This window comes from Chionomys nivalis, chromosome 8 (genome assembly GCF_950005125.1).
Source record: "Chionomys nivalis chromosome 8, mChiNiv1.1, whole genome shotgun sequence".
NCBI classification, from domain to species: Eukaryota; Metazoa; Chordata; class Mammalia; order Rodentia; family Cricetidae; genus Chionomys; species Chionomys nivalis.
In genome coordinates this window covers 52,858,921-52,885,530 of record NC_080093.1, presented here as the reverse complement: position 1 = coordinate 52,885,530, position 26,610 = coordinate 52,858,921, and the positions used below count along the sequence as shown (strand labels likewise).

At 45.1% G+C, this 26,610-nt stretch overlaps 1 protein-coding gene across 7 annotated transcripts in view; it reads right to left on the bottom strand.

Moving 5' to 3' along the window:
• Window positions 1-26,610, bottom strand: part of Ppfia1 (PTPRF interacting protein alpha 1) — an 84,651-nt gene that overhangs the window by 32,019 nt on the left and 26,022 nt on the right. For all 7 annotated transcript variants that reach the window (XM_057779643.1, XM_057779646.1, XM_057779644.1 and 4 more), the window contains exons 3-13: window positions 16,514-16,615; window positions 16,176-16,340; window positions 14,985-15,059; window positions 14,572-14,673; window positions 14,184-14,402; window positions 12,799-12,945; window positions 10,456-10,590; window positions 9,093-9,176; window positions 7,012-7,143; window positions 1,706-1,768; window positions 1,120-1,199 (exon numbers count right to left, since the gene is read on the bottom strand). In XM_057779643.1, coding sequence (XP_057635626.1) covers window positions 1,120-1,199; window positions 1,706-1,768; window positions 7,012-7,143; window positions 9,093-9,176; window positions 10,456-10,590; window positions 12,799-12,945; window positions 14,184-14,402; window positions 14,572-14,673; window positions 14,985-15,059; window positions 16,176-16,340; window positions 16,514-16,615 — 1,304 coding nt within the window. The remainder of the gene's footprint in view (window positions 1-1,119; window positions 1,200-1,705; window positions 1,769-7,011; window positions 7,144-9,092; window positions 9,177-10,455; window positions 10,591-12,798; window positions 12,946-14,183; window positions 14,403-14,571; window positions 14,674-14,984; window positions 15,060-16,175; window positions 16,341-16,513; window positions 16,616-26,610) is intronic.

Genomic DNA, 26,610 nt, shown 5'->3' with positions numbered 1-26,610 from the left:
TTCCTCCATATTAAGCCCCTGTCAAATTTAAAACTCCTTGTTAAAGAAAGTCACACATTAGCCAGCTGTGGTGGCACACACTTGAATCCTGGCACTTGGGGAAGGTGGGAGGATCATGAATTTGAGGCCAGTCTGGGTTACAAAGGGAGAGCCTGTTTCAATAAAAGGAAAATGACTCAGCACTTAAGAACAAGTACCGCTTTTCAAGAAGTCTTGGGTGTGGTCCCCAGCACCCAAGTCAGATGCTCAGAACAGTTTCAGGAGTGCCTTCTTCTGGTCTCTGTGGGCACTACACACGCATGCGCATGCAATTAAAAATAAAATATATTTCTCTAAAAAAAGAGAGCAAGTCTCTTACAGTGATGCTTACTAGCTCCCAACAGCGGGTCTGCTGCTGCAACAGTGATGGCACTTGCCTCTCTCCATCACTTTGGTCATGATTACTCTGTCCCCAAGGCCCTTTTTATCTCTTCCAGTACAGTAACCCACCTCTCCCTCTGGCTTTGCATTGAGGGTTCTTAGTTCTGTACGGGCACCTCTTCTGGTGTGAAACAGGTCAGGTAAAAAGAGGCTGCAGGAAGCCTAGCTTATACAACACCCCAAACTCTAAGTGCAGAGGCATCTGCACAGGCCCTACACTGTCCCCTTGCCTGCTCCAAGAGAAAGTCTGTTTGCTACCCAATAGTGTCACCAAGTGACCACCTCAGTAACTTCTACTGAAGATCAATTCTCATAAGAAATAAAGCCAGAAGAGTAAGGCCCAGCGAGAACTGTTTCTACAAGAAGACAAGAGTCCTTTAGGGGACTCTACATTAAGTGCTGTGGCCTTGTCAGGAGTGGAGTCACCCCACAGCAGCAACAGTGTCCTTTCACAAGATAGTTCCAAATGCAACACCAAACCCATGAGCAATGGACTCTGAACAGGTGCGATATGACTTCTCTATCAGGCCTGTTCCTCACTCTAATCATGTTCCCTCCAATGGGCACCTCAGTCAGCATATCCAAATACCAAGAAACTTCTTCCCACCTTCTGAAACTCCACTGTGCTACCCACAGAGGCAGCAACAAGCCCTTGTGCACGCACAGGGCTGAAAACTCGCCCATCTGTGATCACCATACCCGTGATGAAGTGAAGGGCCTCTCAGTCTCATCTGGTCCAGCTCGGCCCTCAGGGCTTCAATATTCAGAACAAGTTGGTCCTAGGAAACAGTAAACAGCTTATATGACAGCTCTCTCATAAGGACTGGGCACCTCTAAGGTGCATTTCAATTCTGAGAACTTTCTGCGTCCTAGAGCAAGCAAAATTCAGGTCTCTAAATCCACGGATGCCCTAATAAAAAGCAATGCTCCTGGTGATAGGAGAGTTAAAAAGGGACAATTGCCGAAGTATAAAATGCACTGACTGCATAAAGGTCTTATCTTATCACCTTCCACCCCCCGCCCACCCAGCAGATCCCTGTTGGCCCTGTCCCTTACAAGAGGCCCATGCTAATGTTAGTCTCAAACAGACCCCCTCAAGGATCCAGGGTTGTAGACCATGTACACAAAGTGTTCAGCATGCTCACTGAAGGGCTGCACACTGTGAGGACTAAGAGAACTACCAGGAGGGCCTGTCTCATTTCCTTCTAAACACCTATGGTCACTGTCACAGCAATAACTGAAGTCAGCTCTTCTGGAACTTCTATTGATCTGGAGAGTGAAGTACCTTATCATGTTGTGTCTCTTCCAGTTGCTTCTTTGCATTTTCAACTTCCCGTAGTAGAGAATTCTGAAAAAGAGAATGTCCTTCAGGGCTGGTTCTTAAAATGGGCCATAAAACACACCTGCTGCACCCACTTAAACCAGAGAGCAGCCCTGAAAGAAGGGTATGGCCATGGGAGGCACCAAGAGCAATATGAAACCAGGGATGAATGAAGGAAAGGCAACTGCTGAAACCAGGGAGCACCTTGGTTGAGCTGACTAGATCCCCTCTACTGTGCTATGCTCTTGAAGTGCTGCGTGTGTAATGAAAAGGAAACTGACTCCCAAAGTGCAGATACGGTTGAGGTTTGGCCAAGCTAAGCCCTAGTATAGAGGCCTGTGAGCCAAGTCAGCTAGAACCCATTTCTGTCAAAAAAAAAATTAGGAAAACCAAGCTTCACTGTGCTGGCTAGTTTTATATCAATGACGTAAGCTCAAATACTAGTCAAGAGAGGAGGGAGCCACAATTGAGAAAATGACTCTATAAGATCTGCCACAGGCAAGCCTGTAGGGCATTTTCTTAATTAGGACTGAGGTGAGAAGGCACTGTAGGTGAGAGCATCCCTAGGCTGGTATTACTGGGTTCTGTAGTAGGAAATTTAACAGATCCACTGTATCTGGTTTGAATCCAGGAGCGATGGCACCTAGCCTTTGAAGTAATCTTTCCTAAATAATCAGTGACTGTTATCTGAGTTGTTCTTCTGACAATTCACAGAGCCTTTGCATAACTTAGTCTGGAGACAGACCTGGCAAACAACTCCAGATAAGAAGTTTTGGCATTCGGAAACTGACTTGCTAAAAGTGTCTCTTGTGTAACAACAATAAAGAGGCTTTTGTGAATACAGAGGCATCCGAGCTGACTCTTGTTTCTGCTAAAGCCATAAGACATGCAGGAGTGACTCTCTTTCTTCAACTGTCCGACTGACCTGCATAACACAGAACATGGGACATTTGGTGCCAAACATGAGGCACAGAGAAAAGAGGGATCCAGACATTCCAGGACTAGAGATAAAAAGTTTGCTCACTAGTAAGTGAGGACTCCCGGATTAGGCAGTTACAACAGGGAAGCCCCATCTCAGGAGTAGCAATATGTAATCTGCTAAAGTGCTTGTTAAAAGGAAGCATTAACTGCACAATTATTGAAAATATTACAGAGATAAGTAAAATGGCTCCTGAGACAAAGAATAAATCAAGGGAAAAGGTCCTTCCCAGTGGAAAAAGAAATGAAAAACATTACTTCATGTATAAATTAGCACATGAAGGGTAGAGATGCACTGAGAATGGAAAGCAATCTAACTTGAGAAAAAGAATGCTACGGAGAATTGTAAATGTAGGAAGGATACAATGGAAAGAAAACATTTGGAAAGAGGAACTTGAGAAAGGAGTCTAATGAACAGAAAGTTAGAATGGATGGAACATGAGTAGTCTGGAGACAGAAATGAAAGAAACAAAAATTTTAAAAAAGGCTTAATGCGCAACTTCAGCTCAGTTTCCTTGCTTAAAAAATTCAATCTTACTAAAACATGACAGTAATACTGAACTGCAGGTGCCTTTGCCTCTAAAAAGAAAAAAAGAAAAAAATACTAGCAGGAAAAAAAAAAACCTGCCTAGAAGAAAAGCCAAGAACAGCTACGGCTGTTATTGGTAAAAAGACAAAACCCATAAAGTTTCTTGGTACTAATAAATCCTCTGCTTATTATTATCTTGGATTAAAATAGATTTTTGTATGATGATAAATTCCTAAGGTTACAAAGGCATACTCGGGTTAACAAAAATTAACTTAGAGATGTATATCTAAAATTGTAAAATTTTAATCTTATAAAAGTTACTAACTTGTCATAAACTGTTAAAACATAATTAAAACATGCAAATTAATCACCTTATAAATGGTCAAATTTTTTAATGTGCTCAGAACTAAGTTTGTTGCTATGCTAAGTACAAATCAGTTCATTTACAGGAACAAGCTTTGGCTATATGTCTTCAAGGTTAAGCCTCCCAACAAATTCTTCCTCCATGGAACTGTTTTGAGATTGCTCACAATTTTGTTTCATGTAGAGGATCAACTGAATAAACAGGTACTTTCGTGCTTGCATAGAAAAACCCAATTGTTTTCTATTTCAGGCTTATCTTAGATATTTCTAAATATCCTGTTACCTAGTAGGAAAGTCTTCTTAAGCTCATAATTAAAATTGTCCTAAAAGTTTAAAGATACCAAATCTTGCCGGGCAGTGGTGGCGCACGCCTTTAATCCCAGCACTCGGGAGGCAGAGGCAGGCGGATCTCTGTGAGTTCGAGACCAGCCTGGTCTACAAGAGCTAGTTCCAGGACAGGCTGCAAAACCACAAAGAAACCCTGTCTCGAAAAACCAAAAAAAAAAAAAAAAAAAAAAAAAAGATACCAAATCTTAGATTAAAATCCTTGAGCTTAAATCTTTAAAAATTGATGACTATTGTTAATTAAATGGATGTTGTTTGCTTTTTAGCTTTATGCTTTCCTTTGGTCTGATAAAAGAGCAGACTCTGGCTAAAAGAAAATAGTTAAAAGAGGTTCCTGAGTGCCTGTCCTTTAGTAAAGGCATTGTTTTATATAGCATAATGACAAATTTGAGACATTCCAAGCTTCTAATGCATAACTAATAATAAGTGAACATCAACTAGTATCTGAAAATTTGGCTATCTTGTCTTGAACATTCTCTGCTGTCAGGTATGTAAAGATCTGTGTTCAAAATGCACTAGAGACATGTACAATGCCTCTCCCTAACTAGTCAGCTAAAGGACACAGCACCAGGCATGATACAGGTCCCTAAAAACACCAACAAAATACCATTGTACTATATCTGAAACTTAACTTTGTCATACAGTTAAAATATATTTCCTTTCTAGGACCCATTACAACAAAAACTGGTAATGTCCCTGTTTATGTATGCAATAAAATAAAACGAATTTTTTGCACATTATAACATAAAACACATTACAGGGATACCATGTAATCCTACAGGACAAGCAGATGTTGGGTGATCTAATCATACTCTAAAAGAGATGCTTCTTAAACAGAAGAGGGATATGAGGGCTCCCAGAGACAGATCCCATAATGCTTTATTAACTTTCAATTTTTTTTTTTGTTTGTTTTTTGTTTTTCGAGACAGGGTTTCTCTGTAGCTTTGGAGCCTTTCCTGGAACTCCCTTTGTAGACCAGGCTGGCCTCAAACTTACAGAGATCCGCCTGCCTCTGCCTCCCGAGTGCTGGGATTAAAGGCGTGCGCCACCACCGCCCGGCTCTTAACTTTCAATTTTTAAATGCTAATGAAGCAGGGACAGCTGCTAAAAGGCACTGAGCTGTGAAAAAAACTGCTGAATTGAGTCAGCCTGTGTACTACAAGGATGTTTTAACATCAAGATGGAAACCAGGAAAAGTGTTGTGATAGACCTGAGATTATGCTTATGTTTCTGTAGGAGACAAAAAAAATTGTACAAGAAAGAGATACAGGCCGGGCGGTGGTGGCGCACGCCTTTAATCCCAGCACTCGGGAGGCAGAGGCAGGTGGATCTCTGTGAGTTCGAGACCAGCCTGGTCTACAAGAGCTAGTTCCAGGACAGGCTTCAAAACCACAAAGAAACCCTGTCTCGAAAAACCAAAAGAAAAAAAAAAGAAAGAGATACAGAAAGCCTTTGAAGTTGATGGCTGATTCTCCTACTTGGGGACTGCTTAAGAAATTGTCTGACAGAGGAGAAGAATAGTTTGAGTGGCTAGGGAACCTTTGAATGCCACAACTTTGTTCCTTGCTATGTTACCTGTGGTAACTGTACAAGTAATGAGGACATATTGGTCCTATATTCCTAATCTACCAACTAACATAGGAGTGAGTTGGGGAGATAAGGAGAGCCCTGTGTGGTTAATGAATCTTCTTGGTTACCTGGTCCTTATGATAACCAAGAACCTGCTGAGTCTATGGAAGAGGGTAAAGAAATCATGTACCAGGAAATCCTATTTGAATGGGTAGCAGAATTCAATGTAAGTGAGTCAGTCACCTCAATTACATGTTTTCTCTATAGGAGTTGCCATGGTCATGGTGTCTCTTCACAGCAATAGAAACCTTAACTAAGACACCTGGGAAAAGGTTAAGATACATTTAATGGGTCTCCCTAATTCTTCTCAAATGATTTATGATTTACAGCAAGAAATTAAGGAACTTGCTCAAAAGGGTTACCTGATAAGACTGGAATGGATATTATGGAAAGCATTACAGATACTTTAGCTGCATTTATTTCTGTACATTAATTTTAACAGATTTCTTGTTCTCACGACTGTTATTCTTGTACTTAGAGTAACAACTTTATTGTTATTGAAAATGTATTTTTAGCTTGTTTTCATAAGATTATGAAACAACACAATAGACAAAGGCTGTATTTACTTTAATGCTCCATGATCTTCAACAGAGTTGTATAAGAAAACAAGTTCAGCAAACCATGGGGAGCAAGCCAATAAGCAGCACCCCTCCATGGCTTCTCCATCTGCTCCTACCTCCTGATTCCTGCCCTGCTTGAGTTCTTATCCTGATATCCTTCAATGATGAACAGTGATGTGGAAGCATAAGCCAAACAAATCCTTTCCTCCCTAAGATGTACTGGTGAAGGTGTTTTATCACAGCAATATAACCCTGACTAAGACACTAACTATGTAGTCCAAGCTGATTCCAAACTCAAGATTCTTGCCTCAGTCAGAGTGGATGGAGCAGGGTGTGCACACCACATGCAGCTTATGTACAATGGTAATAGAACAAAGCACACTATTCATACATGTTCTAACTAAGCTACTTGTGTGGAGTGATGAGAACAAAATGACATGATCAAGCTAGCACTGAAAGTTAGATGTATTTTATTTCTACCTGGCCCTCTGTGAAAGCCACTGGACTTCTCCAACCTACAGGTCAAGACTGGTAACCAATACTTGGGCACTGATTATTATTCCAGAGGGCGCTGGTTTGATATCCAGCACCACATGGCAACTAACTGTAATCCAGTCCCAAGGGATTCAAGACCCTCCTTGGGTACCTGTCGTGCTAAGTAGCGTACAGACATACATGCAGGCAAAACACTAGTACACATAAATAAACTTAAGGGGAGGACAAACATACAAATAGCACTCACATGGGCAGAAACACAGTCAGTCACTAGCTAGCAGGTGACAGAGAGAAGCTAATGTCTTCCCCTGTCTGCAGAAGAGCATGTCCCGAGCCATATTCCCTGACAGCACAGTAACTCATCTGCCCACCTTGTCCTCCAGCGCCGCCATTCTCTCCTTCAGATGCAGCTGCAGCCTCTCATTGGACTCCGAGAGCAGCTTGTCCACAGTGTCAGACAAGCGTTTATTATGTTCCTCGTTCATCTTTTCTCTCTGCCTTGCCTAAAACAGGAGGAGAAAGATTCCAACTTCAGGCTCATGTCTGGCCCTTTATAAGCACGAGGACCAATGGCCACCAGAGGCTGTGCTTCCTTGCTCTCATCCACAGGGGACTTTCGGGTGCCAACTACCTCTGGGACATGAGAAACTCAAGACAACCATGGTGAGGCTGTGAACTAGAAGGGGTTCTTTTTGCTAAACCAAGACCTATGAACATCTCGAGAATATCACCAGCCTCTAGCTCTCAATTTCACTTAGCAGACAGAAGAAACTTGAGGGGATCAGTTCATTTGCATATTGACCCAGGTATTTCTTTTGGTATGAATAAAATAAAGAATTAAATGTACAAAGTGAAAGCTGAACAAGCTGATCTTTAGTTGGGGAGATGCAGGGGGTCTCTACCTACACTCAAAACTACAAATGGCAATACAGTAACTTTACAGTGTGCTAACTCAAGGCTAGAGTTATGCCTGCTCAGCACACACCCCAACCTATCTCACTGAAGTTCCAGCACCTAGACAGGACTGAATCCTCAAGGAAGGGTTGTACCAGGCCCAGCAACCCTGTCGGGGGAAGCATGGGTGGTAGAACCTCCCAAGACCCTCAGGTTTGTGCCCAACAGAAAATAGCTCTCACACGTGAGGATGCCTCCCAGGCAGGCACTTGACAGCCCTTCTCTGAAGAGTGTGCCTGTTTCTGTGCACACTTGAACGCTTTCAAAGTCAAACAGCTGGAAGTTCAAGTGTAAACGTGATTGTCTATTCAGGGCTCAGTGACACTGTGTATAAGCCTCACAGGCTCTGTGACAATGTACCTAAGCCTATGTTGCCGAAGACCTCATACAGGAGCTTAAAAACCATTATTTCGGGCTGGAGAGATGGCTCAGAGGTTAAAAGCATTGCCTGCTCTTCCAAAGGTCCTGAGTTCAATTCCCAGCAACCACATGGTGGCTCACAACCATCTGTAATGAGGTCTGGTGCCCTCTTCTGGCCTGCAGGCATATACACAGACAGAATATTGTATACATAATAAATATTAAAAAATTAAATAAAAATGCTTTTTTTTTAAAAAAAAATCATTTCCCACAAGTTTCTCTAGGTCTGTGCAGCCTTAAACTGATGGGAAACACTGGCTGCTGTGTCATGCAAAGATTCCACAGTCACACACCCAGGCTTCCTCCCTCTAGAGCATAAAGGGCCCAGGACTGTTTCTTGCCCTGTATCCTGATGCCTCTGCCTGCATCTTCTAGGATAAGCCCTATGACCCAGCTAAAACAACAGTCTCCCAGCTGCTTTCTAAGGCAGGTGAGCATTGGTACACCCCCTGGTCTGACACTATCACATCCTGAGTGACAACTCAGGACCTGAGAACAGGGTCAGTGCTCTGGCCTGAACATGGGACTTCAGTCCCTCATGCTGAGCAGGGCCAGTAACCTAAGGAGACGGGCCTTGAGTTTTAGTTTCAGGCTCTAGGAAAGTGTCTTTCAAATGGTGGGTCGCAACCCCTTCCACAGGGGTTGCCTAAGACCATTCTGCATAGCAGATATTTACAATTCATAACAGTAGCAAAATTACAGGTATGAAGGAGCAATGAAATAATGTTATGGCTGGGGGTCACCACAACATGAGGAGCTGTATTAAAAGATGACAGCATTAGAAAGGTTGAGAAGCACTACTCTGGGGCAATCTGGCAGTTCCCTTGAAGGGATAGAAAAGCAAGAAGTCTTGTGGAACTCAAGAAAGCTGACTGTGTCTTAAGAACTGCCCTACACCTCTGCTGCCACCAATGCTGACACAACAGCAGATGTGTAACAAACACACTGGTGCAGTCCGGAAAGACTAGAGCACAGCTCCACAGGACAAGAATTGGACGGGAGAAGGAACTGGGACAGAGAAGCCCAAGCCCACAGTGGCCTGTGTCCCACCTCAAACCAGACTCAGCCCCATCCATACCCGCTGCAGTTCCTGATTCTTCTCCTCCAGCTGTGCCTCCATCTGCCGCAGCCTCTCTTCAATGTTGCCATGTCTCTCCTCAGCCTGCCAGCAAAGATAACAGAAGCTGACCCTTTGCTCATTGCATTTATACCAGCTACACACTACTGCAGCAGCAGCAAGCACCACATGCGGTGTGGACCATGTCAGCCCTGGCAAAGGGACAACACTTCCTCATATCATTAGCACCTCTGCGGTTTCAATGTGTACACTGTGAAGTGACTCATCCTCTCACGTTGACTTGAAGCATGGCAGGTGCTAGTGACTGCCTTTCTGTTGTCCCCACCGCCCCCAACTGGCCTGCCTTTGGACAAGTCATCCACTGAGTGCCTCTGGAGGTCAGCATGTGGAGCAGGAAGCAGCAAGCACAAGCACAGGGCACACTTCTACCTTCCTAAGCTTGGAAGTAAGCTCCAACAGTTTAGCTTCCTTAGCAGCAGAACTCCCAGAAGACAAAGGACCAGACTACATAGCAACAGGACAGGAAGGACAGCAGGGAGAAAAGAAACCAAGACTTTAGGAGGGGAGCAGGGAGGACAGAAGCAAGGTTCTATTACAGTTGACTAGGACTCCAGTGTCCAGACCTAGGTGCATGAGTAGGGATAGGGCCCACCCTTGGTTTCCCTCACTAAAGGATGCTATCTCCATCTGGGTCCCTCTCTAGCAACCAAGCCCAAGCCTGGGAAACAAGACTCATGCTGGGGATACACACATAGCCTCTGTTCATGCTGCTGTGTCTCACAAACAGGGCACCCACCCATTACTCTCGAAGCTCCTGATTCCTGCCTACCCCGCTGTGGATGGTGAGGACCCAGAGGGCATACACCTTAACAGCAGTAGTGTAAACAACAGCATTATATTAAAAATATTATTTTAAGCATTGTGGTATAAACCTGAAGTACCAGCCATTCTGCTGGCTGAGACAGGAAGGTCAAGAGAGGTAAGAGTTGAGGGCCAGGCTAGACTAGATAGTGAGACTCCATTTCAATGAGCAAACAAACATTTTAAAGTAACTTCAAAAGAATGAAATTACTTAAAAACTATGTGACTGTCTTGAAAGACAAATTCCATCTTCCTTTTCTAAGAAAAGCTACAGCCTTTCTTCAAGCTGGTGAGAGAAATAACCCAAGCAGTTGTGACTCTTGGACCCTGACACAAAGGACAGCAGCTTTTACCTGACAGGTTTGGGGAGTCGGGGAATACAGGTCTTGAGCTACACAGAAACAGCGTTCCCATCACATAACAGCAGGGACGCTCCGTAGACACCAGTGCACTGACTAGAACAACAAGGCCTAGCATGTGACCCCACACAGCCCAGACACACCTTGGAGAGTGCAGCCACCCTCTGGGCCAGTTCAGCCTCCACCTCCGGCAGCGTCTCAGCTTTGCGCAGGGTCTGCTGCAGCTTCTGCTCTGCCAACTCCAAACGCTCTTGCAATTGGCGGTTCTTGTCCTCTGTCTAGAAAGGGTACAACACCAAGAGCTCAGGCTGATGCTTCAAACACCTAACAAAGCATCTACTGGTTTCAAAGCTTTTATCTGTTTTTATAAAAACAACGATAGAGGGTTGGAGAGATGACTCAAAGGTTAAAAGCACTGGTTGCTCTTCCAGAGATCCTGAGCTCAATTCCCAGCAACCACATGGTGGCTCACAACTATCTATATTGCCTTCTGGTGCCCTCTTCTGGCCTGCAGTGCAGGCATATACGCAGGCAGAACACTGTATACATAATAAATAAATAAATCTAAAAAACAAAACAACAATAAAAAAACAAACAAAAAACAGTGGAGCAGTGGTGGTGTATACCTTTCAATTGCAGCACCTAGGAGGCAGAGGCATGGGGATCTCTGTGAGTTAGAGGCCAGCCTGGTCTACAGAGCGAGTTCCAGGGCAGCCAGGGCTATACAAAGAAACCTTGACTCTGAAAAACAAACAAAACCCCAAACCAATACATACAAGTTCCTATACACTAAAGGAATGTGAGTTATTCATCAGAGTTCCTCATTCTGACAGAAAAGGAGTTGCTGCCCAGAGAGCTGCCTGAAAGCACAGGCCACAGCAAGCTGCTTGGGTTGCTCTGTAAATGCTTGGATAGAAACCCACTGCAGAAATCTAAATAAGTGCAAGTGGTGAGTGCAAGCACAGGGGCTCCTGTCTGTGGGCACCATCCCCATCTAGCTCTGTGTATGAGCACAACACACTCCAGGTCTCACCATAGTTTCTGCACTCCTTCACAACAGCAGTTTTCACGGCTGCCTAATTTATTTTTGGTCAAGCAACACCCTTCACCCTTTATTTCTTATTTATTTATTTATTTATTTATTTATTTATTTATTTATTTGCTTGGTTTTTCGAGTCAGGGTTTCTCTGTGGTTTTGGAGCCTGTCCTGGAACTAGCTCTTGTAGACCAGGCTGGTCTCGAACTTACAGAGATCCGCCTGCCTCTGCCTCCGGAGTGCTGGGATTAAAGGTGTGCGCCACCACCGCCCGGCATCCCTTCACCCTTTATAAAATACCTTCAATCAGTTGATTGGGTTTTTCTGGTTAACTCTCAATGACCTCAGACCATATCCTGAGGAACAGTACCTGCCAGGCCCTATAACCTCTGATGTCTAGAGTGCACGGTTCAGCATTGCCAACAAGTTTTTTACCACTACTTAGTGAAAGGGCTGAGAAGAAGCAATTGGCTTCCAGTGAAACAGAGAAAGGGCTGGGGAGACAGCTTACTGGGCAGAGTACCAGCTATGCAAGCATGAGAACCTGAGTTCAATCCTCAGCACCCACATTAAAAACAAAACAAAGCAAAGAAACAAACAAAAACCACTTGCTTGTAATCCCAACACTGGGGAGGCAGATATAGCAGGAACCTTGGTACTCACTGCTCTGCCAATCTAGACAATATGTGAGCTCCACAATCTGTGAGAGATGCTATCTCAAAACCTTACATGGCCGGGCGGTGGTGGCGCACGCCTTTAATCCCAGCACTCGGGAGGCAGAGGTAGGCGGATCTCTGTGAGTTCGAGACCAGCCTGGTCTACAAGAGCTAGTTCCAGGACAGGCTCCAAAACCACAGAGAAACCCTGTCTCGAAAAACCAAAAAAAAAAAAAAAAAAAAAAAAAAAAACCTTACATGGAGAGGCTCTAGAAATAGCTCAGCTATTAAGAACATTTGCTGTTCTTCCAGAGGATCAAGTTTGATTCCCAAAACCCACATTCACTGATTTACAACCACCTGTAACTTCAGTTCCAGAGGATCCCATCCCTTCCTCTGAACTCCACAGGCACCTACCCGCACACAAAACACACTGATTAAAAATAGAAACAAAGCTTTAAAATACATCTTAAATTTTAAAAACAGTTAAAATTAAGGTGAAGAGCAATAGAGAAAAAGACACTGACTTTGACCTCTGGCCTCCATATGCACACATCCATACATGTAGGTGCACATGTTCATGAATACACAAACATGCACAGGCACAGATGCATGCTTATACCAAAAAAAGAAAAGAAGGAAACAGAAGAATCAAAGTTCTATAAACTGGTAAGTAATTCACAAGAAAAATGACATCTGGACTTCATTTCTAACATGCACATTACAGGTTAAAGGTCTTCAACTTCACAGCTGGAAATAATTAAGGCTAGAAAGAAGCCCACAGAACCCAGTACCTGTCGGTGCATGGAGTCTTTATTTGCAATTTCATTTTCAAGTTTGTCATTGAGGTCATGCACAGACGTGGCTTCACGCTGTGCTGCGAGGTAGCGTTTCTCAAGGGTGGTGATTCTCTCCTCCATGTCCTCCTTTTGGGCCATTGCCTGTGTTGTAGATTCCAGAGGGAAATGGGGGTCATAAATGCAGAACTTAACAGAACACTCAGGAGACAAAAAGACTAAATTCATCTCAAGTGTGAAACTGCTGTTTCCCCAAAGTAAACTGTCAGTTTTTCCAGACTGAGTAGAATGGATGTACTTTAAGCATATTCACCCACATGATCAGCAGCTTTGCCTGGTCAATCTGCTCATGTCGCCAAGTGTGTACTTGACTATACAATATTAATAAAACACCACTCCATATGACACTTCAAGCATCCAAGAATCTGATGGTACTGGTGGTGAAGGAGTAGCCTGTGTCTGACCAAACAACAACCACGCTCACATAGCACTGCAGGCAGATTGCTTCATTTTCTCAGGTAAGAGCTAGAGAAACTTGCAAAGTTCAAGCATGTTGACAAATGAAATGAAAGTCAGCAGAAAAACCAGTACTACAAAGCCCAAACACAGAGACCAGGACCAGAACTTTTGGCATGTTTGATATCTGTCTGCTATCCCCAAATTCAGTTTTTAGCTCCTTTCCTATTTCGCAAGTGATTGTTAGCAAACTTTAATATATTTTTTGAAGAAGCAAGTCTTAAAAGAATATCACATAATTCTGACACATAAATAATTCCCTGTGGCCCAAGGAAAGCACAACCTAGTAAGTTCTATAATACATACAGTGTTTCCTTTAATCTGAATTCTTACAACAAATCAGAGTCGTCTCCACAATTAAAGCTCCCTGATCTCACATATGCTAAAAGGTTGGGGCCTCATGGGGTAACAAAAGACAGATTCAGATGGGACAGAAAGAGTTTTACAAGACAGCATGCAGCTCTCATGTCTTTTCTAATGATTAATGAGGGTCTTGTAAATAGTTACCAAGGAAAAATAATTTTGAGGTGCATATATAAATATGTATTTCCATAAAGACCCTGATGACCAGAGTGTAGCAACCTCAGTACTCAACACCACACCATCCAAAATGATAGAAGATAGCTGGCACACTCCCTCTAACCCCTACACAAGCATAACTGACACCATGTTTATGGGTTATGTGGACAAGTCAGAAGGAACAGAACACAAGGAAGAACACTGTAGCAGCCAGCGGCAATGGAGGCATGTGAACCCCACATAAGGGCAGTGCAGGAGGGAAGGACACACGATCTGTATCCCAAAGGTCCCTGTAAGTGAGAGCAAAAGACAAAGGCAACAGGAAGTCAAGTGTACCCCACACTCACTTCACGGACATCTCGCTGCAGTTTCGTATTCATCTCTTCAGACTTGATAAGGTCTTTTCTAGCTGTGTCCAGATCCTCTTCCAGCTCTGCTGCATGACTAGACAGGGAGGCCAGGCGCTCCTTCATCTGGCTCTGCTCTCTTGCCTGCCTGTCTATGACTTCCTGCAGCTCCAGCACTTTGGCAAGATCCTCGTGGCTCAAGGAGCCGTCGGAAGATCTCTGAAAAGCATAGCCTTATGGCAGTCTGTTTGGCATAACTCCAGAAAAACAGGGACCCTCAGAGGAACCTGTATGCTCCCTAGAGGACATAGACTTTGCCACTGTTCCCCAACAGCCCCATGTGGCAAAACAAAACCAAACACCCCACAGAAAAAAGTTAAGGACTTGCCTTGCCATTGGTGCTTGGTGTGTTTTCCTGTTCATGGTTTCCATCAACCATTCCATCTGTTAGTGTTTTCTTCTGATTATTCTGTTCTTTAAGAATCATTAGCTAAAACAGAAAATTTGAACACACCAGCATGAAACCTTTACGTAAGAGAAACAAGCAAAGGTGGCCAGTGGCTTTGGAAGACAAGTGCTGTAACTGCTGTGCAACCAAAGTCTCCAGCAGAGCTGTAAAAACCATTTGGCATCTGCGGACAGAGAGGCACTTAGAAGAGGCTGAGGACTGAGTCCAGTGACGCCAGCAGGCTGACCTAGGAAAAGTAGTAACTTCTGGTGTCTATTACTGTCTCACACTTCTAAATTAAGCAACAATAATCAAACCCTTCAGTCGAACCCCATGACAATACCCAAGCTCACCTCTTTGTGGGTGGCGCCCAGTTCCTCCTCTAACAAGCTGCACCTCTCCAGAGCTACTCGTAGTCGCTCTCGTACCTGCAAGAGAAGGGCTGAATGTGCACTGGGACTCCTGCTGCATGCCTAAGGCAACACAGAATTAGTGGAGTATAACGGATGGCTGTCTACTGCCACTGAGAATATCCAGTGGCTTTGTTTTGAGTAAGGCTGACTGGAACTTGTGAACTCCTACTGCCTCAGTCTCCTAAGTGCAGGGACCACGGGTGTGTATATTTTAAATCTGGCAAAATCTTATTTCTAAATAAATCAGGGCCGGGCCGTGGTGGCACATGCCTTTAATCCTAGCACTTGGGAAGAAGAGGCAGGAAGATCTCTGTGAGTTTAAGGCCAGCCTGGTCTACAAGAGTGAGTTCCAGAATAAGCACTAAAGCTACAGAGAAACCCTGTCTCGGGGAAAAGAAAGGAAGGAAGGGAGGGAGGGAGGGAGGGAGGGAGGGAGGGAGGGAGGGAGGGAGGGAGGGAGGGAGGGGACGGAGGGGAAGGGAGGGAGGGGAGGGAGGGGAGGGAGGGATGGCTCAGCAGTTAAGAGCATTGCCTGCTCTTCCAAAGGTCCTGAGTTCAATTCCCAGCAACCACATGGTGGCTCATAACCATCTGTAATGAGGTCTGGTGCCCTCTTCTGGCTTGCAGGCATACACACAGATAGAATATTGTAGACAAAATAAATAAATATAAAAGAAAGAAGGAAGGAAGGAAAGAAAGGAAGGAAGGAAGGAAGGAAGGAAGGAAGGAAGGAAGGAAGGAAGGAAGGAAGGAAGGAAGATCAGACCACTAAGTTATTATTATTTTGCTTTTTTTGATGGAGAGGGGAAAGTTGAGATAGAATCTTGCTACACAGCCATAGGGCCTAGTACTATCGATGTAGCAAAGGCTGTCTTTGAACTCTCAGCAATCCTCCTTGTCTCTCAAGTACTAGGATCACAGGCTTTAGGAATCATACTAGGTCCAAATTCTTATCAGCACATTGACAGAAAAATTTAAGACATTCAAGGTAAGGATGCTCATCAGCCACAGAGGCCAGTGCCTTCCTAACAGAGAAGTCTTTCACGGGAGCTCCAGCAATTATAAAACAGTGACTACAGCATCCATAAGGCCCCCTGACAGGGCGTACAGATATCGATGTGGTGATGGTACCTTCTCATCCAAAGCTTTGTGATGCTCAAACAGTGACTTCAGTGCTTTCAGCACCTCCACCTCGCTGGACACGCCTGCAGGCGACTGTGCCTGCCTCTTCACCACTGTCATCCGCAGAGAGCGCTCGTGCCTGGACACAAGGCACTCTAGGTGCTCCAGCAACAGCTGCAACAGAGCCCAGCAGGCAATAAAGTGCTTGCCTCACAGGTAAGCACTCCACCCCACAGCAAGGGAAGATGGATTCAACTCAACACAAGCAGAGCAGCCCCCTAAGGTCCCATGATGCTTAACGGACTGATGGCCCACTCTGCAGAGTGCGAAAGGCATAAGCGACTGACCCTGGTGTTGTTCCTCTCTGCCTTCAGTTCAGCGATTTCCTCCTCCCTCTCCAGAAGCTGCTCCCTACACACGTTGAGTTCCTTCGTGAGCGCAGCAAACTCCTAGAGGGCAACAAGCACAAAAGGACTGAATGAACTCAGGAGCAAACAGAAACCTCAGAGAAAAGACTCCAAGAGCCTCTACTGCCCCCACCCACTAGAATGCACAAAGAAGATCCTCCGGGAACGGGGGACTGACTGGCCTATCTGCAGGCTTCCCTAATAACTCAGACCCTCACTAAGCTGTCCAGCTTTCCCTCTTCCTGTTTCCCAGTCATGACCAGTGGGCACGCTGAATCCAAGCCCATTTCCTCAGCAACCTCAGGAGATCAGGAATGAAGCAAGTAAAGACACTTTTAGTGCTAAAGACATGTGATTTAGAATTATTGGAAACAAAAAAGAAAAAGCCTACAAGACTATTGACTGTCTGGCCTGACCTCTCTGTGGGTATTTCATGGCCAGTCTTTTTTTAGGCAGAAAGTGAGCTAACCTTAAAAACTGATTTTTCACATGACCAAACCTTTTGCAGAGAAGTGGAGAGGGCTCCCAAGTTGTCATCCCCATTGCTGCCCCAGGGCACTCCTCGCACTGTCTACTGAGTGATCAGGACATCAGGGACAAGTTGAGTATAAGCCATGAGTTCACAAGCGCCTGCCAGTTTCTCAGTGGAGCCAAGCCCTTTAAAATAATTATCTGAAGTAATGCACCTGCTGTTTCTCTGGGCTTTTTAAAGGAAATGGGAGGCATAATGGGCTGCCTGATACAGAACAAACAGACATTCAAAGTACATAGAGTGGTTGTTGAACAATTTTACTTTTAAAAAGCAGTCATGTGAACATATGCCTTTAATCCCAGCACTCAGGCAGAGGCAGGCAGGCAGCCTGGTCTACATGAGTTCTAGGACAGCCAGTGCTACACACAGAAACCTGGGGGTGGGGGAATCATGTTCAAATCACATCTATATCAAACCTTTGCCCTTCAGAACCAACTGACCACCAGTCGCCTGCTCTTGATTCATCAGACTGGCCCAGAAATGCTATCCTATGTCAAAAGTCAAGCACAGTCTGTGGATGAAGAAAGACAGTCAACAGCTGAGTTATCTCAAGGGGATCAGTAGGAGGGAGACAGAGGTGATGGAGAAGGGTCATCTGTCATCTGTCTATGTGTTATTTTCATTGGTTAATAAAGAAACTGCCTTGCCTTTTTGATAGGGCAGGATTTAGATAGGTGGAGTAGACAGAACAGAATTCTGGGGAAAAGAAAGCTGAGTAAAGCAGACAATATAGCTCTCCTCTCCAAGATGGACACAGGTTAAGATCCTTCCCGGTAAGCCACCACCTCGTAGTGCTACACAGATTAATAAATATGGGTTAAAGCAAGATGTGAAAATTAGCCAATAAGAGCCTGAAACTAACGGGCCAGGCAGTGTTTAAATAAATACAATTTGTGTGTTGTTATTTCGGGTGTTAAGCTAGCCGTGCGGCAGCCGGGCAGGATGAAAAGCAGGCCTGCCCGCAGCTCCTTCTACACAGAGGAGATGGTTGAGAGTGCAATGGTCAATGGGAAGCCGCACAGCATTTCCCCCCCACACACACCCCCGTGGCTGTGGGAAGTAAGTATCATTTTAACTTATTACTGTCTCTCAGAAGAAATTAGCAATTCTCCTGCAGGAATAGTAGCTGTGGTAATCCATTCTTGGTCTAGCAGCAGGAGTTTGGCCAGGGAAACCAAGAACACCGAGACTAAGCACAGGCTCAGATGGCAACGCCACATGTTGCAGCCCTCAAGGACTTTAAAGGAAGCCCTGAAGCTGGTTCTAAAGAGCACAAAGAAGGTTGGGGAGACTCAGTGGACCCTGGTGCTGTATGGGTTAAGAGACAGGGATTCTAGCACAAGGATGGCTCAAGACTCTACAGAGTGGAATGACTGGGCAGAGCATGCTCTGAAGGGAGAGGAATGGACATGCCTTATTTAAGATAAGCAGACGGCAATGTCAGAGGGGGCTACAACTCCCAGTCAGGGCTCCTGGTATGTTCAGGAGCAGGATACCAGTAGAAGAACAGGAGCCAAGTCCTGGACAGCCTGAAATGCAGGAGCACCAACAAAAGACCCAGATGTCAATGAGGCAGAAGCAAAATCACTGGGAGTGAGTGGTGAGACGGAGGTCAATGGTGACAACAGTAGTTCTCTGTCATGGTAACTGGACTAAAGGAAACAGTACAACAATGATGTCAGAACCAGAAGCAAATCAAGAACAAATAATGCAGAGGCTACATATAGAAAGAAGATCAGCCTTCCAAAAGATAGGACTCTTGTTTACAGATGACAAGAATCATGGGCATCATTCAGATAAGAGGCCGAGGGGAGAGGCAGAATTTCTTGGGCACAAAGCAAAATCAGAGTTAGTAAAAGGAGAAAAATCCAGATTGGGGAGACAGGCTGCTGGAGCTCCTTTGGGAACAGAGATAGCTTGAGTTTGGGGATGGTACAGGATGACCCCCAGGACGGACAATACTTCCAGCACACAGTGGCCAAGAGGGTAAGAGGGGGATGAACACACTGCTGCAAGGAGGGACTCACAGGATTTCAGAGTGGCAAGAAAGAGGGATTGGCTCAAGACTGGAAAGGAATGGAAAACTGTCAGCATCTTATGGTCTGAGGTTCACATTCAACAAATACATTTCATCAAGGAGAAGCAAAAAGACACACAGGCAGACTGCACAAGCTACAGGCCTGTTACTTCCTGGGATGAGGGAGGATGACCTGCAGACGCCCTCATTCCCATACAAGTATACATCCTATGTCATCACCTAGGGTCGCTCCATCTCTCAGCAGCAAAAGCAAACAGCTTGTAAGTTTTTCATTCTTTTTTAAGGCAGAGTCTCACTAGGTAGCCCAGTCTAACCTTGAACTTATGACCCATCTGCTATAGCCTCCCAAGTGTCTAGCTTTGGCCTTCATCTTTTTCAAATGTTTGTTACAGACTTGCTTTAAGATTCCTAAGCTGTTCTGATGTGCTGGAGTTCTCCCCCCACATACACTCCCTACCGTCCCCGTCCGTGTTCCACCCCCACCCCCACCCCCGTTCCTCTCTCTGTGTAACAGCCTTGGCTGTCGTGAAACTTATTCTGTAGATCTGGCTGAACTCCAACTCACAGAGATCTACCTGCCTCTGCTTTCTGAGTGCTGGATTAAAGGTATGTGCCACCATACCCGACTCCATGTGTCTTCCTCTTACCACAGAAGGACTATATTTATTCTGTTATTTTATTACATATGCATATTTACCATAAACTCAACAGTCCAGACCTATGGTGGCACACTGCTCCAGCTACAGAAAACAAACTCACAACACTTGGCATCATTTTATTCAAAGAAAAAACTTTCTCTTGGCTCAAAAGGATCCAACAACTGAAAATGTTATCAAAGCAAATTTAATTTAGGAGTTTAGATAAACAACAGGCAGGAAATTCCAAAGTAGCAGACTCCAAAACCACATTCCTGCTTGTATCACTGTTGCACAAAAAAATCTACAAGACCCTCAGCCATGTGCAGTAGGGATCTACACATCATCACATAGGGCCCAACTTTTCACATACTCTTTTTCTCTTAAAACAAAATTAATTTCAACCAGACACATTCAGATACTCCAGGCAACCCAGCACTCAGGTGATGGAAGCAGAAGGATCAGGAGTTCAAGACCATCCTCAGCAATATAGTGAATTTGAAGCCAACATGGGCTACATGAGATCTTGTCTTTTAAAAAATAAAAAAAGAAAGACGGAGAGAGGGATTAAAAACAGTATTGCCAGACTACGGCGATGTGATGGCTTAATTTGTAGAGCATTTGCTGCACAAGCACAAAGACCTGAGCTTGATCCTTAGAATCCATGTTAGAAAGAAAAGGCTGGGTGCAGTGGCCTATGTTTCTAAACCCAGTGATAGGAAAGCAGAGGCAAGAGGATCCCTGGGGCTCACTTGCCTGGCCAGCCTAGCATCACTGGCCAACCCTAAGCAAGAAAGACAAGACAACCTGAGGTTGTACATGATCTTTATACAGACTTGCCCACACATACACACAAGCAAACAGAAAATGATCACAACCTGGTGCTGAAGGTCTGGCCTGGTTGTTAAGAGCACTTACTGCGCTTGCAGAAAACATACATTCACTTCCCAGCATCTATATGGCAGCTCACAAAAATAAGTAATATTATTTTAAAAATACTGTAACCCAAGTATGCTACTTATATTTTTTTAAAGATTGGTTAATTTCTGTATAAATCTAAGCATGTGTCTGTCTGAATGCCACTAATGTGCCCAATGCCTGTGGAGGCCAGTAGAGGGCATCAATCTCCTGGAACTAGAGTCAGACAGTTGTCAGCTACCTGAATCTGAGGCCTGTAAGAGCAGCAACCTCTCCAGCTCCACTTTACTGTCAATGAAAGAGAACAGCAGGCACCAAGGCTATGTCTCTCTACCGGCTACCACCTCGTACCTTCCCACTCTCCAGGAGGTGGCACCACTCCCCACCCCCATCCACACTACCTAGCTCAGTCCCTTCCACACCTGTGATACATTCCATACTCTGCCAGCAACATCAACAGCACCTCTTAAAGTTTAAATTATATTTTGTTACTGTGCTAAAAACTTCCATGATTAATCCAGCATTTTTTTTTTTTTTTTTTGGTTTTTCGAGACAGGGTTTCTCTGTGGCTTTGGAGCCTATCCTGGAACTAGCTCTGTAGACCAGGCTGGTCTCGAACTCACAGAGATCCGCCTGCCTCTGCCTCCCAAGTGCTGGGATTAAAGGCGTGCGCCACCATCGCCCGGCAATCCAGCATTTTTAAAAAGGCATCTCTACCACACACCATGTCAGAGTCAGTCTGAGGACACTGTGCTGCTGAAAAATAAGACACAGAAGTACAAATATTGTAGCAAGTGTGAGTGTTCTCATCTGCACTGTGCAATTAAAAAACAAAAGAACCCAAACTGGGTGGAAAAGTTCACCAAAGGCAAAAAAAGTCTGTATCTTGTCATTTTAGGACATAGTCAAAAGACAACACAAAACAGTAAAATGCGGCTCAACACAAAAGCCAACCCTCACAACTGACACACTGAAGTGGACATTACTGTCCACACTGAAGCAAACCATGGGAGAAATGGGCTGGAGGGACAATCTGGCCCATGATTCACAGTCTCTTGGGACCTGTCCAGAGCCACACGGCCACAGAAGCAACAGCTTGCCAATCACCGGGCATCAGTAGCAGGCTAAAATTGGGTACAGCGTTGTGCTGCTGTGGTCCCAGCCCTTGGGAAGCAGAGGCAGTTTGAAAACAGCTTGGGCTATGGAGAGAAGCTGTCTCAAAAGACAAACAATTCCATCACAAGTTCTAGTATGTCTAGTTCTTTTCCCATTTCTCTTTTTGAAAAATCATGCAAAGTCCACTCCTAACCTTAACATCTCACTAGGAAGGCCTGTTTTGGTGAAAGCAAATACGCACTATTCTCCTTCTGCATTCAGATCAACTGCAGAAAAATGCACTTGAACTGCTAGTGCTGTGACATCCTACAACCAGTGAGGGTGGTGCTAAAAGTGACCATTTATATCTCCAAGTGGAATGGATTGTTGATCACTAAAACTAGAAAAAAGGGCCAGCAAGATGGCTCATGGGAAAAAGCACTTGCTGCACAAGCCCAACACACTGTGGAAGGATAAAACTGATTCCTGAAAGTTGCCCTCTGACTTCCACACATGTGCTATAGGATATACAAGCACACACATACACAAACACTTGCATATATAAACATACACAAATAATATAAAGTAAAATCTTTGGTTTTAAAAAGAGAAAGAAAAAAGGGTTGTCCCTTTTGTGAACAAGGTGGAAGCTCAACGGCATGGCAGTAGGGACCAATCACTGGGAGGAAGGACTTGCTCAGGTATGGCCCACGCTCCCTCTCTGGCGTGCAAGCCCTACTTTTGTCCTCACCATCTGTGCAGCCTGGCTTCAGCCCCACTTCCTCCCCAGAAGAGTTCTGGCCAATACAGCCTCCACTGAGGGTACAAGTCGGCTTCCATCCCCACCTGACCCAGCCTGATAGATTGCAAAGGCTGCCAGGCATCCCAGTTCCTGCTTTGCCACTTTAGAACTCAGGTGACTTCTGGAGTCACCTGCCTGTCCCACCTCCAGCTCTTTGCTACTCATTTCTATTTGGGTATCTCACATGGCTCCATATACTCTCACACTGGGTTCATCAATTCTTCCTTCCCCGCCTCCAGCTCCTCCTAAGCCCAGTAGACATAAGCACCCAGCCATACAGGTCAGATGCTTACACAGCATGGCACCTCTTTCCACTCCCTCCATCACCTGCCACTGAGGACTCTCATGGCTGACTGCACCTCCTACATATATCTTCTGGACTCATCTACTTTCCAGAGCCTAGCTCCTCTATCAGGCCACCATGTCTGCTTAGACTGCTATGAACCTGCCTAGTTCCCTGGGTCTCCCTTCTTCTTTCAAATCTGTTTTTTATTTTTCTGAAACAAACAAAAATCTGAGACTCCTTTGCTTAGATTCCTTTAAGAAAGCCCTAGAGCAAAAGCTTCTCTGGTACGAGTGAAAAGCAATGACACATCAAAGCCACCAGACATGTAACCCAAGCATTTGCACGGGTCTCTCACTAACCCTCACTGCCAGGTAGCACAAGCCCTCCAAGTAGAGAACAGCAGTGGCTCCAGTAGTAACCACTGCCTCACAGTCAGCATGCTGGCACAGGGAAGTCCACATTCCTCCACACTGTCTCTGCCCCTCTTATGAACATCACTTCACATTGGTCCTCTGCCTCAATCCATGAATCTACCCACTCTCAGAGCAGCTGCTGCCACCCTGCAGTTCAGAGTTTGAGCACTTAGTAGAGAGGCCTTCCTCAACTTTCCCTTTTGGGCACTAGCAAACCAGCCTCTCAGTCCCTAGTCCATGCACCTTACTTCTAGCCTAAGTGTTCCAGCAGGCAGAAGCCCAGGTCCACAGCACAACGCCCACCAGCCAGGTCTTCCTAACCAGTGTGCGATACCCAAGTGATGGCAATGGCACAAAAGATACTACCCTCAAAGGAGATGTTGCCAAATGACACCATCTGGTTGGGCTCTGGTTTCAGCAGACCACACCAACCCCAGGTTTTCAGGTAACAGGACATGGCCTACTCAGTAGAGATGTCCTATACAGAAAAACTATTCCCACAAACTCCTAGCTAGGCCTCACCCTCCTGAGTCAACACTCCTGATGGCTGCACCTGGCTTGTTTTGACAGCTTCCCTGGGTAGTTCACTACCCTTCCATTATGGAAACAGGCCTTTCTGATCTCGGGTATGTCACACAAGTTCCTCTTTCAGGCTCATTTACCTACAGAACGCATGTAAAGATTCCTCATTCTAGGGCTGGAGAGATGGGCTCAGTGGTTAAGAGCATTGCCTGCTCTTCCAAAGGTCCTGAGTTCAATTCCCGGCAACCACATGGTGGCTCACAACACAACCATCTGTAAAGAGGTCTGGCGCCCTCTTCTGGCCTTCAGGCATACACACAGACAGAATATTGTATACATAATAAATAAATAAATATTAAAAAAAAAAAAAGATTCCTCATTCTACCCAGGGTCCAAGACCACCACATGAGACACCTGACTGCCAGGCAGTGGCACTGCTAGTCCATTAGCTTAACAGAAGGCCTGTTGTGGAATATTACTTTAACTATGTAAAGATATGCTACATTTTCTTTATGTTGCAGAAGATTAACTATGTAAAGGTGTGTTACAAATTTGGGTTTTTGTTTTGGGGGGTTTTCTGGGTTTTGTTGTTGTTGTTTTCCTTTGGTTTTTTGAGATAGAGTTTCTCTGTGTAGCTCTGGAGCCTGTCCTATCACACTGCTCTGTAGAGCAGGCTGGCCTCAAACTCACAGAGATCTACCTGCCTCTGCCTCCCAAGTGCTGGGATTAAAGGCATGCACTACCACCGCCCAGTATGTTACACATCTGTTTATGTTGCGTTTACTATATAAAAATGTGCTGCTGTGGGCTGGAGAGATGGCTCAGCAGTTAAGAGCACTGACTGTTCTTCCAGAGGACCTGAGTTCAATTCCCAGCAACCACATGGTGGCTCACAACCATCTGTAATGAGATCTGGTGCCCTCTGGCCTGCAGGCATACATGGAGGTAGACTTTCTATACATAATAAATAAATAAAATCTTTAAAAAAAAAAGTGCTGCTGTTTCACCTTGCCTGCCTAAGGTAGCTGATTGGTCTAATAAAAAGCTGAATGGGCAATGCTAGGCAGTAGAGGGATAGGTGGGGCTGGCAGATGGAGAGAGTAAGCAGGGAAGGAATCTAGGCTTGGTGGGGAAAGAAAAAGGAACAAGGAAGAAAAAGAGGGAGACGCTCAGGGCCCAGTCAGCCAGGCAGTTGCTGACAGACAGATCGGTGTAAGATATTCATTAAGAAAGAAAGGCAAAAAATCCTGAGACAAAACATAGATGAAGAGAAACAGGTTAATTTAAGTTATAAGAGCTGCTGGGCAGTGGTGGCACATGCCTTTAATCCCTCAGCACTCAGGACGCAGAGGCAGGTGAATCTCTGTGAGTTCAAGGCCAGCCTGGTCTGTAGACTAAGTTCCAGGACAGCTAGGGCTACACAAGGAAACCCTGTCTCAACCCCCACCCCACGAAAAGAGCTCTTAGGACAAGCATAAGATAAGGCTAAGCATTCAAAACTAGTAAGTCTCCATGTCATGATGTGAGGGCTGGCAACCAAAGAAAGACTGCTACAGAGGTCCATCAACCCTTCGTGTGGCACTGGGACTCCTGAGGGAACCCAGGTCACTGCTAGAGATACACTAGCTGACTTTGACATTCATGAAGATGAGGTCAGTGAAGTTTCTTCAGGTCATTCTTCTTTGCAGCGGCGGCAGGCAGCAGCATTTTCTCCAAACAAGAGTCTCCTTACACCTGTGGCACGAGGTGTCATCACTCTGGGGACCACAACAAATCTCCAGACTGCACTTGCCATGATTGATCTGTACTAAGAAGAAAGTCTTCAAGAATGGTCTGGATTTAGGGTGTCACAGCTCAACAAATATTCTCAAGGTTTGGCACCCTCAGAACCCAAGGATCTTAATTTCTCCTTTCAACTTGCACTAGATGCTGGCTCATCATTAGCCTCAGGCCTGGGCTGCCTTCTGGAGCTGGCTCTGCATGCTGAGGAGTTGCCAGAACCTAAACAGACCCATCAAAACCTGAATATGGAGGGCTAGAGAGATTGTTCAACAGTTATGAGCACTGGCTGCTCTTATAGAGGCCCTACGGTCAGTTCTCAGCACCCACTCACACAGTGACTTACAGCTATCTTTAGAAAAACTCTCAGTTCCAAAGGATCTGGCACCCTCTCCTGGCCTATGTCGGCACCAGGTATGTGCACGATGTTCTTACATACATACAAGCATTCATTCATATACATACAATAAAAATAAACAAATATTAAAACAAAAAAACCTGAATGTGGACTCAAGCTCAGCACAGCACACACAAAAGATAAGAAACAAAACAGCCAGGCAGATCTGGAAGAACAAAAGGGCCAGGAAGAGATTTCAAACACAGGGCTCAGGAGATTGAACACACCCCTTTCTCAGCTTCTGGATCAGCAGCTACGGAGATCGTGCTCTGGACTCCTAACCTGAAACAGCTCTGTGTGAGGGGAGCCCTGAAAGTCCTAGTGTGGCCCTGGCCCAACTATGGCTAACCAACAGTCTGGGCTCAGCTGGGACACTGCCTCACTCCTGACAAGTAGTCATTCCTGAGAAGCCAACATCTTTTTCTGTTGTTCCTGGGGGCACTGTGGTTAATGAGGAGCTGGTGTAGCTGTTGTGTGCCAGAATGTGGGATGCCTCGTAGTGCAGTCAGGCTCAGCTACTTCCCGTGCACCTTATAGAAGAGCTAGGACACTACACTGGTTTTTAAAGGCCATGCCTGTAGTTCAGCTTCTTTGACGATGCTACTCTGTTACAAAAGAAA